A 14,350-nucleotide genomic window follows, 5' to 3' on the forward strand; every position below is an offset into this window, starting at 1 on the left:
TTCAATTATATATTGGTGTGTTATAATGGTGTATCTTGTATCAATGCCCACCTCTGTATGTACCTGATATCTAGCTGTTTAATAATTTATTCACTATAAATAGTTACAGCGTGATAAAACATACCTAAAAACTAATTATTATACGCATGAAATTAAAAAATTAGTAATGACAACATTAACATAAATATGGGCGTAACGCGGCGACAGCCAGATTTCGTAGACATGTAACTACATGTAACTACTTATACTACATAAATAATATTTTCTCAAAAATATTCACTTATCAGTGTTAAATTGTCACATTTATGCACTATGTCATTGATGTAAAAAAAAATCCAATGCGATTGTAATTAAAAAAAAAAAATGTTTTAATTCTTTTGAGTTAAACATTTCTTAGTTATTCGAAAGAAGGAAATTATATATTTATTCGAAACGTCAAGTCTCAGTCTCGGTCGGCGCATTGTTACAGAAATTTTATATTTAATTTACCGACAGAGGTTTGCATTTTCCTAACTAGTTGGTGTACCGTGCACGGCGGTATACACTACACCGTACATCTTAATATATACCTATATGGAAAGCGCGCTAAGACATCTCTCTACTTCTTCACGTACAAAGACCGTGTTTGGCGTGATACTGGGAAACCGCATGAATGTTTTATAAATAACATTTGCGAGACATGTTAGTTGAATATGGTGATTCTTCTTCAAATACAGTGCACTACCTTAACTGCCGCGTCTCCATTAAAGGGAAATTTTCAACTTTGTATACAAAACCGCACGTACGACCAATGTTTACTATGTTCTCCCTCGTTCGTTTAAATCGTTGTTCGATATCAAAAGATGGTCGCCGAGTTTGCTCTACTTAATTGAATTCGTTCGAGTACATAGACAGGTACATACATAATACTATTACACTGCAGTTATATTGCAAAACTCCGACTATGGTTACAAGTTTCGTCACCGCACGGATGTTTAATTCGACAATATTATTACAGTAGGAAATCTTGATTAAATACGCGTCTTACCCTCAAATCCTCCAAACGAAAAGTGCGACAACCGACCAATGTTTGACAACGCTATTTTATTAATTTCCAATTTCTTATAAAATTTAATTACAAGCCAACATCAAAGTGTACAATAGTTTGTTTTCAACTGATTATGTTTTTTATATGCCTTTATTATACAACTAAAACATTACAGCACAGACACGACAATATTTAATTATTGGATAGTTTTAAGAGGACGTTTAAAAAAAAATATATGTATTTGTATATGCCTTATTAAGGAGTATTGTACAGGCAATTTTGCGAAATATTGATTTAAAGCTAAAACAATTGAATCGGCCGTGGGAATTTGAAGAAGCGCCTTAAGTCACAAAATCTAAATTGTATATGACAAGAAAAAAACTTTGTCTGGCAACACAGGGAGAGAGAAAGCGTTTGAATATATATAATTTCTTTCTAGTACCCTAAATCGAAGTAGTCTACACAATAGACCAAATATTTATTTAATTTAATTAGGCTTGACTTAAGGTGTTTCTTAAAAGAATTGCATTGTTGCAGAAACCCCATAAGACGGGTGTAATGGTGTTTCTATTGTTAACGGCAAATCCAAATCCATATTTAGAACGGAAAAAAAACTCCCGTGACAAGAGGTGTTTCTCCATAAAATGTGTGTCTACACATGACCGATTCAGTTATGTATATTTATTATTAAAGTCATGACGATTCTTTAATGGTAATTAATTATTTTATAAGTTCATCACAGCGCTTATGGCAACGTTTTATTTATCATTGATTATAAATTATTGTTATTTATTATTTACTATTATTTGTTATTATTTAGATCACCATGAATGACAAAATACCGACAATCAAATCTAAAAATGGTGACATTTTAGACCTGAGTAAAACATATTCCGCGTAGTTAGGTTTAACGCTAGAAGATTGGGAATACAACGTTCTCTTTAACATTTATGTTTCTTTAATTAGAAAATTAACCTTCGAGCTCAAAGATATTATATTGAATGGCGTGGGTGTTTAGACCGGGGAGATGTTAACGAAAAAAATGTCACTACGGTAAATTAAAAATAGGTGTCGGTCTGTTTTTTCCATTTGATGTTTTCTCTCATAATAATAATTATGTATGCAGTTTTTTAATATCTGGATAATTTGAGCTACCCACGACAATTTTTTTTTTATTTGATCATTCAAATTTTTGTTTGTTTATTTACTAAGTTTTATCATAATATCATAATTTCAGTTTTCTAATATTATTTTAATAATTTATCTCTAGCATTTACCCTCACTCAAAACTGTTTATAATATTATATACCACTCTATTTATTAGCTATTAGGGTATCCGAATAGTTTGTTTATAGTCCGTCTCGGCTTTGAGATTATTTTTAAAACCTTTAACGGGCACACATCACAGGATTAATAATTATTATAGCATAATTTGTATTAAAAATAATATGCGGTATTGTCGTACCTACGCATTACATACTATTATACGGTTGTAATTGTGTATTATTATATGTAATTCATTTTGTTTAACCCGAGTCCCAACAGCCGCGGTCGCTACCATCTGGCATCCGTTTACCAGCGCAGCGTCGCCTCGGGCTACGCAAATTTAATCAGCTCTTGTGAGCGTATGCAAACACAATTTTCAGCCTTAACTGGCAGCGATTTTCGCAAACATAATATTGTATCCCCTTTGTATAGTACGGTGCCTTTGTCGAGCCTTTGTACACACATACGTGTACAGTGTACACATAATAATATAATGTATATTAGGTACGTAGCATAATCGCAACTTATATTCTGATACTGTCGAGAACGTCTTAAAATATTACATGCATTGTCTTGGTGTGAATTTTTAAGCAATATCTTTATATTTTATTATCGTATAGGCCAATTATCGCTGTTCTTTCGGAAGAAAAATGATCAAAATGCAAGTAAAAGCGATATTTACAACTTTGTAGCTAGTTATTGTTTTGTCACTGACATAATATTGTTTTTAGATAAATTACAGTTGTTTCGACCAGGCAGGCTTTTTTTATGTGTAATGCGCGAAGCCCTTTGTTCATATACCTAACGTTTATGCCGTAAAACTAATAAGCCAGTAATAGGCGCGTTTAAATAATATAGTTTTAACTTTTTTTTAATAGTCATGTAAAAATAAAAGGCTACCTAAGTATAACTACAACATAGCTAGTTGAAGAAAAAATTTAAGAAACAACCATTGTATGCGCTGATGATGTCTATATCTGTATCGTAAGCACCCATGTGCCATTTCAATGATATAGTGCTTGAAACCACTTTGTGGGTGAAGGGAGAATGCTAACAATTTAACCGCAAAAATATATTTCTACACATATTTAACCATAGAAAAAAAAATCCTATAATCATATTAGTTATAAGCAATAGTATAAGCAGTAATATAAGCATATTAGTTTTTCATTACAAAAGTATAAATAAAACATTCAACTAAACCTGACTAAACCAATAATTGTCATCAAAATCTAAACAAGTTGTTTATTAAAATGAGCCAACATTAAAACTCAATTTTATATAATTATTTAAAAAGTCTTGCCATTGCAGAGCCTGACTTATTTAAATAACTTCTATTTATCTTTAACGCATGAGTTAGGAGACCCTATAGGCTATAATACCCTTCAACGACTGTGGATCTAGTCAACAAGTATAAAATAAATGGTTTTTTTAATTTTATTATTATAAGACTTTCATTTCTGCAATTATGCATGTTGACAAACAATTAAAAAATTTAATTAAAAAGAGACGAAACATTTTAAACGATTATATTTAAATGAACTTCAGTTCGATTTGTCATCTGAAATAGCGCTATGTGTGCTGAGACCCATTCAAACCAAGTACTCTTTCAAAAATATTATGTTAGCTGTACGACTATTTTTAGTAGCCTATATTATTTAACGAAAAATCGATAGGATATTATGGGAATTTACTTATAGTATGTAACTAGGCTTGTCTATTCATACTCTAGACATTTGAGAACACGGATATTGTAGAATTATAATTATAATAATACGTGCTTGGTTTTCTGGTAACTGGTAAGTATTAAAGTACGTGAATTCTACTGTCTCTACTTGGTGTGCCTTATACTTGTATTAGTATTTTAATACCAATAATGTGTTCTCGATTGAAAATAAAACGCCGTGCGTGATGCCTAAAGTACTTTGGCGAACACTCATAAGCGAGGGCCTTATTATTAGTATTATTATTATTGTGTACGGTTATTAGCCGACAACCGACCGGACGACTAGTAAAATAAACTAATAGCCACCGAAGACTGTAGTTCATGCCATACAAGTAAGGCACCGTCATTAACCGTTCGTTTTTCAAAAGGCAATTGAATTATTAATTCAAGCTATTTGTAACATGCAATGTCACTCATTTTCTAACTAGAGAGAAGTTTGTTGTAAAAAAAAAAAAATAGATATAATAACAGTGTAGGAGAAGAAGGGTTAAAAGCAAAGTAAGCTATACCTTAAGTGTGTTGTTGTCTCCGAGCGCCGGACGTCGCACAGTAGGTATTATGTTCCATTATCTACGTTTAAACCGTCAAAAATAAGTTATAACTCATAAGAAGTGGTCAAAGATAAACTGAAAAGTGTATAAATGTGCAGTAGTAGTCAGTAGGTATATAGTGACATAGTGTAGTAACTATTGAGTCAAAACTAATAAAAATATAATACAATTAGTGTGCAGAATAGAACTCAGCACAAAAATGCGTTTAATTGTATACCCCTAAATCTATTTTAGGACATTATGAATACATAATTAAAAACTCATAAGTCGTGAGCACTATACGGTGAACGGTAAAAATATTAAAAAGTGTTATTATATTATGTTACCTGTAAGCTATCAAAATGTTTCATTGCCCAGTTTTATTAATTTCAATTTTATTTTTTTTTTCTACATTTATTTGTCAACGTTATTTTTTATACAAGTTGCCATTAAGGTCTCTGGATACCGACCGTTTTTTTCAGCCAAAACACAATCATTTTTTGTCCATCGCACAGGCTGAACCAATGATCCGATAAGCAATCTAAAAACATACATGAATTCGTCATGAAGTTTACTTGAGATCGTAAAAAGTAGTTTATTCAAATAAGTAATTTTCAAAAATTCAGATCCTTAGCTCTAGTGCTTTTTGCATTAATTTTTACTGGTATATCATTAACAAGGGAAATTTTAATTTTTCATTTAAAAAATTCTACTTGAAAACTAACTATAATTTTTACAATTTAAAAAAATATATATATTACACTTGAAAATACCTCTTTTTGGGATACAAATTATTTTTATCACGTTAGAGGCCATTAAAACTGATAAAACTCATAATTCGATAATTTGTCAAAAAAAATGTTTTTACAAAATAGCATAAGAAGGATTTTCAAGTGTCATATTTCAGATTTAATCTTTTTTTTTAATTGTAAATATGTCATTTTCAATCAAGTAAGAATTGTTTTTATTAACTATTAAAATGTCCCTTGTGTTAATTAAATAAAAATTCATGTTAAGCACACGAAAGTTGAGCTAGGGATCTGAAATTTTGGGGATTTTTTATTTGAAAAGACTACAATCAATTTGGGGGGTAAGCCTTAGGTAAAACAATTTTTTTAGCAAAATTTGACTATAGCGTTAAAACAACTGTGTAGAGTGCACAATAGTAGCAAGTAAATTACAATTAAACGTATTGCTACAGCGAAATTCGTAAAAATTTGAGCAGTGATATCCGAGTGGCACCAACTTGAAACGGCAAAAGCGAAAAACATCTTGTTGATTGACAGCTCAAACTCAAATGTAAATACTATGCAAACAAATAGTTATTAATAAATAATTAATTAAAAAAGAGAAGTAATAATATACAATAATAATAATAATAATAAAAAAAAGGGAAAGAAATCAAATTTCAGATTCACATCATTGTCAGTATCATCATCTTCGTCGTCATTATTTATGATGGGGTAAGGTAACCTAGCCGGTTAATACAGTTATTTTTTTTTAAAGGTGTAGTTAAACTTTAAAGATATCTAAGAAACCAGAAATGAATAGCCCAGTGTATATTTCTGTTGTATATATGATTTAACTAAAAGAGTTTAAGAGGGCGTCGCACCGGTGATTTCAGTGGTAAAAACATGTTTACGCCAACTGAAAATAACTCGCTTAATTTTGGTTTTAGAGTAAAAGCACCCATTATAAAATTGAAAGAAAACAATATTCCGGAGGGCACCACGGTGCGTTTTTTTAAAAAAATTCATTTTTTAAAAAGTTAAGTCATTTAAAAATGTTAAAATAGTCGTTATTTTTAAATTATGTATTGAGCGTTATACTTGGGATAATGGAAAAACTGCACTGTGGTGCCCTCCGGAATATTGTTCTCTTTTAATTTTATAGTGATTGCTTTTACTCTAAAACCAAAATTAAGCGAGTGTAATTACTGTAACGTACTTCATTCATGTTCATAATTTATATTAGTTTTTTTTTAACAATAGTGGCATGAAAATAAATTCTGTTTGATCTATGAATAAAAATTTTTTTTTTTTCATTTCAGAAAGGATCCAAAGGTGTCACAAGAATATCCAGTTTCTTTCAAATCGAATTTAATCAATTATCAAATTGTAGGTGTATAATTTTTCAAAAACCAAAATGATATATTCCACTAAATCATAATAAACTTTTACTAATAATTGCGATGAAAATAATTAGGATTAAAGGAAAGAAAAACGGAAGAAGTAAAGAGTTTATCATTATTACAGTCACTGAAGCGTTGATTGAACTCATCCACAAATCTGAAACAAAAATCAGTGCAAACTAATCACTTGTGAAAATGGCTGGATGATAAGATCACTTTAAAAAAAGACCAAGCAAGGTCCGAACAATTTTTAGCTACGACTTATGTGTCCGGGTACAGTATTTTTACGGTTAACGCCGTTGTAAGTCAGACTGAATAGACACACAAGATTTTTGTTTAATAGCGCATTCTCGGCAACAGTGGTGAAATAAAAACGACTGTTGCACCAACGAAGACGTTACTCCAGAAGCTCTTGGGAAATCATTGCGGCTAGTGTAAACTTTATATATGTTGCCTAACAACAGAAGTGACTGCTGCCGGTTAATGAGATTTACCGTGAAAATATTTACTTGAATTTACGTTCAGTATGTATATGTATACAAATGCACACAATCGTGCATCGTTTGCTCACCAAGTTAACAAAAGTCAAAACTAGTACATATTATTGAGTATTAATAATATATTGTAGGTGCATAATATAATTATTTATTATAATACCTACCTATATAAGTATTTTATAATCATTTAAAGTTTATACACATTAATACCACTAAACCTACTAGAATTATGATTAAAGTATAATTAATTGTTAAATTGATACATGACATAACATTTCAGCTACTATCTGATGAGAAAAAAAATGTTTATTTTGATACGGGAAAAAATTCAAGTTGCATAATATCATAAAGTAAATTTTACCACCAAATTCTGTAACTAATGGAAACATTTTGATCAAAAATTTTACCTTAGCTAAAACAGTTTAATGAACTTATACAATTTAATCTGAACATTAGTTGACAGTATCGAAATTTAGTAAAATCATTGTTTCGTTAAATATTGTCTGTATTTTTCCTTTTAGACACTAGCATTTATTTAGGCGACATTGTAAAGGAAATTTTTCATTAAAACTGACATTAATCTAAAATTTTGTAACTAACGTGGCACAATAATTTCTATGGAAAAATAACAAGTTTTAATGATCTTTATAATAATAGAATTTTGAGATTCAGCTATAGCGCAGTTCCTTGTAATCAGCTCTCACTTGATGTTATCTTCATCATTATTGAATTACTTCTGACAACAAAGTATGAAAATGATAACTGAAACAATATGCAACACCATTAACCCTAACCATTCATTTGTTGCGTCCAATTATTATTTTTTGCCGTACTACATATGCCCGCGGACTATATATTCTATTCAATATGTTTTGATATATTATATAACACCTAATTAGTATGTAACAAACATAAATATAATATTAGATATGTAGATATGTGATATGTTAGATATGTAAGTAATATAACGATGAGTTTTTGCAATACATGGACTTATTATTATAACGTGAAACTATTGTTTGATTTTTATAATAATTTTCATTTTAAAGATAATAATTTGTCTCATTATTAAGTATAAATATTTCGCGTAATATTAATTATACTAAACATTTATATTAATCTACTATATTATCGAAAAACACGACTGTAGATCCATTGTCTATCTACAGCCGTACAAAATACCAATAATAATTATTGGTTATCACTTATCAATTATAACAAACCGAACACCACGAACTACCTATTTGTGATAATTTGGTTGTAGTCTGTAGAGTGTAGATAATAAAGACAAGTCACAAGAGATTTCGACATCATTTAGTAGACAATAACTGTCAAATTTTTATTTCAAAATTTACTTTGTTGGCTTAATTTTTATGTATCCCTAAAAGTAAAATTGTAATTATTACTTATTTTATTAGAAATTAGAATTAATATCAGATCAGATTAACTCTTAGTACCTACAGTATTAATATACATAATAATTACCATTATTACTAGACTTGGTGTTCAATACATTTTCTTTTTGAATAATGTTCTTTGTTAATATTCTGTGGGCTGTGTAATAATTATTTTTTTAATGGTCAATAATTACAATTTTTTCAAAAGAAAATTATCCAAAAATTGATGGATAATTCCAAAGTAAAATACACTTTTATTTGTGGTGCTTCAGAGTATACTAAATCTATATTATTTGAAGTGAGTAATATAAACGTATTATGTCAACACACATTAACAAATTTAAATTTAATAAAATTATATTAACTTTCTAGTATTATGTCTACAGTTATTATCAATCTAGTCGCTCTTCATAGAAACCAAATTAACTATTTCATGGTTTTTTTTTTTTTTTAGAGTGCAGTATATTGGTCAGAACTTGGCCTTAAAGTAGTTTTTATTCAAATATCTCAAATGTCTGCTTTACCTTTTCCCATAGATGGAGCTAGCCCACCAAGTGTACAAGCACTTAATCGTATTACATTTTTGTAATTATTTAATACATTTCTGTTCTTTATTAGTTAGTTAAGTAATAACAATAAAAACCAAATATTTTATTGTTTAGAACACTTTCTAGGTGGCAAGACGTGATTCATTACACTTCTTCCATACATGAAGCCTATCCCAACGTACCACGCGTGATTCTAGTGTCCGATTTGCATGATTATTATTCCGATGTAAACGATGACAACAATCAAATAATGCTCGCCCATATGCTTTGTGCTAATTTACGTGATGCTATCACTTACACTAGTCGTGTATGCGATTGCGAGTCATATTTGATTATATCAGCCCAAGACACTTTATTAGAAACAGAAAAACTATCAACAATGTATTTCCCATCGGGTACGTGGCTTGCCAAAGTTATCGATAGCAAAGTGGAGGTAGTAAAAAAATTACTTTATCCACAAAACAGCAACTACAAAATTACATTTTCACTTTTAAACAATAAAATCAGATGCGACACAGTAGAAATGCTGTATAGATGACATATGTTGAATATTGTTAGCCATTTATTTTATTATAAACTATAATATACGATATGCTAAAATATAAGAGTACTTGTTTTAGAATATTTAAGTACAGGGTCATATAATATGTAGTGTTTTGTAGTGTTGTCATAGATTTTATTAATAATTAATTGTATACATATTCAAATATTTATAATAAAAATTTCTTTTTTTTTAAGGAATTATACTTTTTTAATTGCATAGATATAGTATAACAAAATAAAATATTAATATAACATTTAGGTTTAAATATATTCACTAATAATAATAGTTATTAGTTAATTTGTTATAAAAGATAAAAATATTAAAATAAATTAAAACAAGCACATTAATTTATTATACTAATATAGCTTATCTGTTGTACAATACAACTAACTACTGTGACATTTTGAAGACAGTAAATGTTGATTTGGAAAATTAATAACATAATGTTTAGTGTCTTCTAATTAGAATACATTTTTATACTTAGTAAAAAGATTGTAGAGCACCCTCAACGTCGATTTTAAATCCAAGTTCACAATATCTGTAAAATAGTATTCAAGGTTAAAAAAGTTAACTTTTAATTAATAAAAATAACAAAGATATTATTAAATACAATTTAAATACCTAAAAAAAACTTAAGCAACACTTATGGTTATATATATATATATGTATAGTAAGAAATAAAATATTCAGTCCACTGTTAGCGCTGATGATGGTAAACATTGTAGCCGAAATACGCGTGTATGCTAAATGTATTATTTGTTTGTGGCTGAGGTTTTTGTTAAATATTTTATTTCTTTATTAAAATTTAAATAATAAAATATGTTCGTACCTTCAGGTCTAGCTTTCGGAACAGCTAATCCAACTTCTTGCATTAGATCAAATGCAACATTTACGTTGTGTACCTTTTGTTCAAAATTTTGTGGAGATAAATAAAAAGAATATAAGGGCACAAAAAATCCTTCCAACAGTCCCATCAGTAATGTCAAATAAACACCGTCATGAAAATTGCTATCCAAATCTCGGACTTCCATGTTTATTTTGTTTAAATGCTTATTTACAAATGTCACCAACGACTGCGATGCCAGGAATAATAATAATAATAATAATAATGTATATTAGCTAGTGAAGACTTTAATTTAATAAGTGATAGATAAAGTGAATTTAGTATACCTTTTTAACCACTTCCAATTTATCTGGTGCATGGTCAAAAAGTGTATCGAAAGCATCACGCTCGCACCGCATGCCCAAATCGTCGTAACGAGATGTTATTTCTTCAACAACAGTTCTATTCTTCAATACACCATTTTGTTTCTAAAAGATTAAAAAAATTTTAATATTCATAAGTCACAACATAAAAAGAAAAGGGTAAATGACATAAATAAGAATGATGAGATGTGTAGCGTAAATTTAAAAAATATTGATGGACATAGTAAGAGTATTTATCTGGCCGATCCCAATTGTATTGGTTTAAGTGAGAAAAAGAATTACTGTCAATGAGAAAGCATTATAAGCAATTTTTATAAAAAATCAAAACAGTATAATATACCTGAACAATCACTACATTTACAGTAACGTTTTCTGGAAGACGAATAGGGGCCCTAAAATGACGAGCTAAGGACACCAGTAAATGCAAAATTGCTACAAGATTTTTTGAATGAACACTTTCCACACTCCATTTTTGTTGAGATAACCTGTTCCCAGTTAATCCCAAAATCTAAAAAAAACTAAGAATTATTAACTGGAATGAAGTGGTTTGTGATAATTATAATTTAAACACTTGCATTATTAACTGATCCCAGTACAACATATAATTTTTGTTTTTGCCCTTCTTCGGATTGTGTTACTTCAGGTACATCCAGTTTTTCATTTGTCAATTTTTCTAAAAAATAGTTATATTAGTTAAACTAATTATTAAAATGAGAATGTACAAATTCAGCATATGACCTATGTACTAAATAAGGAGGAATCAAAAATAATCAAGACATTTTTAATGATAAAATATTACCAAGAAAATCGTTTTGATATGTCTTAGGACACATTTCAAAGGTTGGCAATACACTTTTAAGACCATCAGCATTGGTGTGTAAATTGTCAATTCATAATTACAACAAGTCTCAATAATTTTTTATGGTATAAAAACTCTCTTATTGGAAAATCTCAAAATAAAGAAATAGATACAAAATATGGACTTTATAATTTGTTATCTAACACTTTTATTTAAAAACTTTATTTCATTTCTTTTATGATTTTCTTATCTATGTAAGATTTAATAGTATAAAAAGTTTGAATAAATGATAATCTGGCACGACATAATAGTTTAGTAATAAATTTGCAAAAAATTTGCATCAAACAGTCTATCTATATTTAATACTAATACATACCATACGTGCAGAGATCTGTAATGAACAAACCAATACAGACTATTTTTTTATTGGCGAAATCGTCTAAATAGATAAATATTTTAATTGTCCTTCATTTGAAATCATCATCATGTCAGCTTAACAGGCCTTGAAGGCCCAACGCTGAGATGATGATTTCTAGACAAATCCACTGTCCGGGATGGGGTGCCAGAGAGGGGATGGCTCCTTTTTACTAGATGATTTATCACTCGGCAAGTAGAGTGTCGAACCTGCCACAGTGAATGCCAAACACACCCTAAGACAATATCATAATTTACCTACCATAAAGCTTTTGTAAAACTTGTCCGTCGTAAAGATCTTGTTCCAGATTTTTTACAATAATACGATGATCTGCCAGTACATCATTTACCCAGTCAATTAATATAGTCATCAATTCTTTTAATTTGGGATCCGAATACGATTTTGGCTCGACCATTGTACGCTCTTCATTTTCCTCTGTACACAAAATTTCATAATCAAATAAAAATGTCACTTTCCTTTTTTTATATTAGAGTTATTGATTAGGTACCAAGAGTATATTCTTCAGGAGAAACATCTGTAAGTGCAGGATTGCCTGGTGAATCGATAGCATACTTTCCTTCTTCTTGAACCTCTTGTACTGTAAATAAGTTAAAGAATGTTCTATATTTTAATGATATAACGTGAAATAAAATACTTAGTAAAACTTTGTTGATTTCAAATTTCTTATAAGTGATAATTGGTAACATATTTCTGTTCTTTCACGAGTCATGTTAAGCCATTTAACAGATTGTCTCATTTCTACGAAATAAGAAATCAATTCTTACTGTAATAGTACGTTTCTGTGTTAAGTTTAGATTAGAGATACTATTACAGAAAACCAGTTGTATGAGGTACTATCTAAACTTACTGCAACTATTTTAAAAGAGTTTTAACTGTTGTAAAGAGGACTTATGTTTGGTGGTTTTCAAATAGAAATTTGACCTACTTTAAAATTATGTATATTGAAGCTATTAAAATATTACAGCTAAAAAAATTGGAAGATATGTTACTTAAAAAATTTGTTACTTCATATTATTGTAGTTATTAAAAATGTAGGGAGCCTAATTTTGGTTACACCAAACAAAGCAACCATGGAGGCTTTGATATGTATACCCCTATAGTTGTCATTTAAGTTAAAACTTACTACCTGTTTGCGATAATTAGTAAGATCTACCTTCTAACAACATCACAGAGAATTAGGCTTATTAATTTAACAGTTCAAGCCATTTTATATTACTATTTGGTTTGTATAACACATTGGTAACCTATTTGGTTTGTTTTATTAAATACATTTAAAAAAAGAGATTATAGTATTATGTATAAAAACCTACAATAAACAGGACTTCTAAACATTCTAATATTCAGTTTTAATATTTGAGTTTTTTTTGTTATAATATTCTACATTCCTATGTATTGACTTTTTCATGTAATCAGATAAAGCCATAATATATTAATTTTTAATAACAAGTAAATAAATACTTTATTTTGTATAAAATTAGTTATTTATACATTTTTTTGAAAAAGATAGTAGACTTTTGATGTCATATGGATATATATATATATATATATATATATATATTATGTATAATCTGTTCAAAATGATATTGTACTTGTGCAAAGACTAAAATGTGTCACAAATAGCTGCGGTTTGGTTTTAGTCTCCGTGAAAGTACAATATCATTTTAACAGACGATATGAGTATAGAATGTTATGATAAAAAAAATCCCTAAATATTAAATTGCAAGTTCCACCTTAAAATAATTATAGCAGAGGCTTGTGTTTTAATATTATTTGTTTAAACATTAGCATGAAGAAATTTGTTTTATTTTGAGTTACGAACTAAAAGAAAAAATGAATCTAACAATGTTGACCATATAAGGTATTGTTGATGTGTATACCTTCTTTAATGCGTTTTTTCCGTCCTAGTGTTCCAATTTTGTCCCAAAACGTTTCTTCTTTACTGTCATCTTTTCTGAACGAATTTTGTGGCTTTGGTGACTTTGATCTAGGAGTCGTCATTTCTTCAGGTAAAGAAAATACTAGTACTAGTTACCTAAAATCGATTTTCGTTTGTTCTACTTTGTTTTGAAAGGTGAACAATTTACTATTTAGTATAATGAAGTTGTGATAAACTAAAATAAATAAATGCGTTATCTGATAAAATCATCAAGGACAACCACGATGGAATTTAAACGAAAGTTGATAACCGTGGTAGTCAATAGAAAACATACTACATAGTGATAATTTAAAAATCATAATTTAAA

At 29.0% G+C, this 14,350-nt stretch overlaps 2 protein-coding genes across 2 annotated transcripts; one reads left to right on the top strand and one right to left on the bottom strand.

Moving 5' to 3' along the window:
- The first annotated feature begins 8,484 nt into the window (after positions 1–8,484).
- LOC126845923 (uncharacterized) lies at positions 8,485–9,811 on the top strand. The gene is made up of 3 exons (XM_050584962.1): positions 8,485–8,872; positions 9,029–9,159; positions 9,237–9,811. Exons 1-3 carry the CDS (start codon positions 8,801–8,803, stop codon positions 9,658–9,660), a joined length of 627 nt encoding a protein of 208 aa, XP_050440919.1. The 5' UTR covers positions 8,485–8,800; the 3' UTR covers positions 9,661–9,811.
- A 180-nt stretch (positions 9,812–9,991) lies between these two features.
- Positions 9,992–14,228, bottom strand: LOC126845919 (beta-parvin). Its single transcript, XM_050584955.1, has 8 exons — positions 13,985–14,228; positions 12,595–12,684; positions 12,348–12,521; positions 11,448–11,545; positions 11,213–11,380; positions 10,837–10,977; positions 10,496–10,739; positions 9,992–10,204 (listed from the first exon to the last, which is right to left on the bottom strand). Exons 1-8 carry the CDS (start codon positions 14,103–14,105, stop codon positions 10,128–10,130), a joined length of 1,113 nt encoding a protein of 370 aa, XP_050440912.1. The 5' UTR covers positions 14,106–14,228; the 3' UTR covers positions 9,992–10,127.
- Between the last annotated feature and the right edge of the window lie 122 nt (positions 14,229–14,350).

Source organism: Adelges cooleyi, unplaced genomic scaffold (genome assembly GCF_023614345.1).
Source record: "Adelges cooleyi isolate 19-005CV unplaced genomic scaffold, UGA_ACOO_1.1 ACOO_flye_CR_arks_rails_tigmint_CR_PRNA_8, whole genome shotgun sequence".
Classification (NCBI taxonomy): domain Eukaryota; kingdom Metazoa; phylum Arthropoda; class Insecta; order Hemiptera; family Adelgidae; genus Adelges; species Adelges cooleyi.

Excerpts from the sequence above, each read along its gene's own strand:
- LOC126845923 (XM_050584962.1), top strand. The coding sequence starts at position 8,801 with ATGGATAATTCCAAAGTAAAATACACTTTTATTTGTGGTGCTTCAGAG. Across the intron at positions 8,873-9,028 it reads CTAAATCTATATTATTTGAA|AGTGCAGTATATTGGTCAGA; the intron begins GTGAGTAATATA and ends TTTTTTTTTTAG. Across the intron at positions 9,160-9,236 it reads CTTAATCGTATTACATTTTT|AACACTTTCTAGGTGGCAAG; the intron begins GTAATTATTTAA and ends TTTATTGTTTAG.
- LOC126845919 (XM_050584955.1), bottom strand. The coding sequence starts at position 14,105 with ATGACGACTCCTAGATCAAAGTCACCAAAGCCACAAAATTCGTTCAGA. Across the intron at positions 12,685-13,984 it reads GAAAAAACGCATTAAAGAAG|TACAAGAGGTTCAAGAAGAA; the intron begins GTATACACATCA and ends ACTTATTTACAG. Across the intron at positions 12,522-12,594 it reads TCCTGAAGAATATACTCTTG|AGGAAAATGAAGAGCGTACA; the intron begins GTACCTAATCAA and ends TTTTGTGTACAG.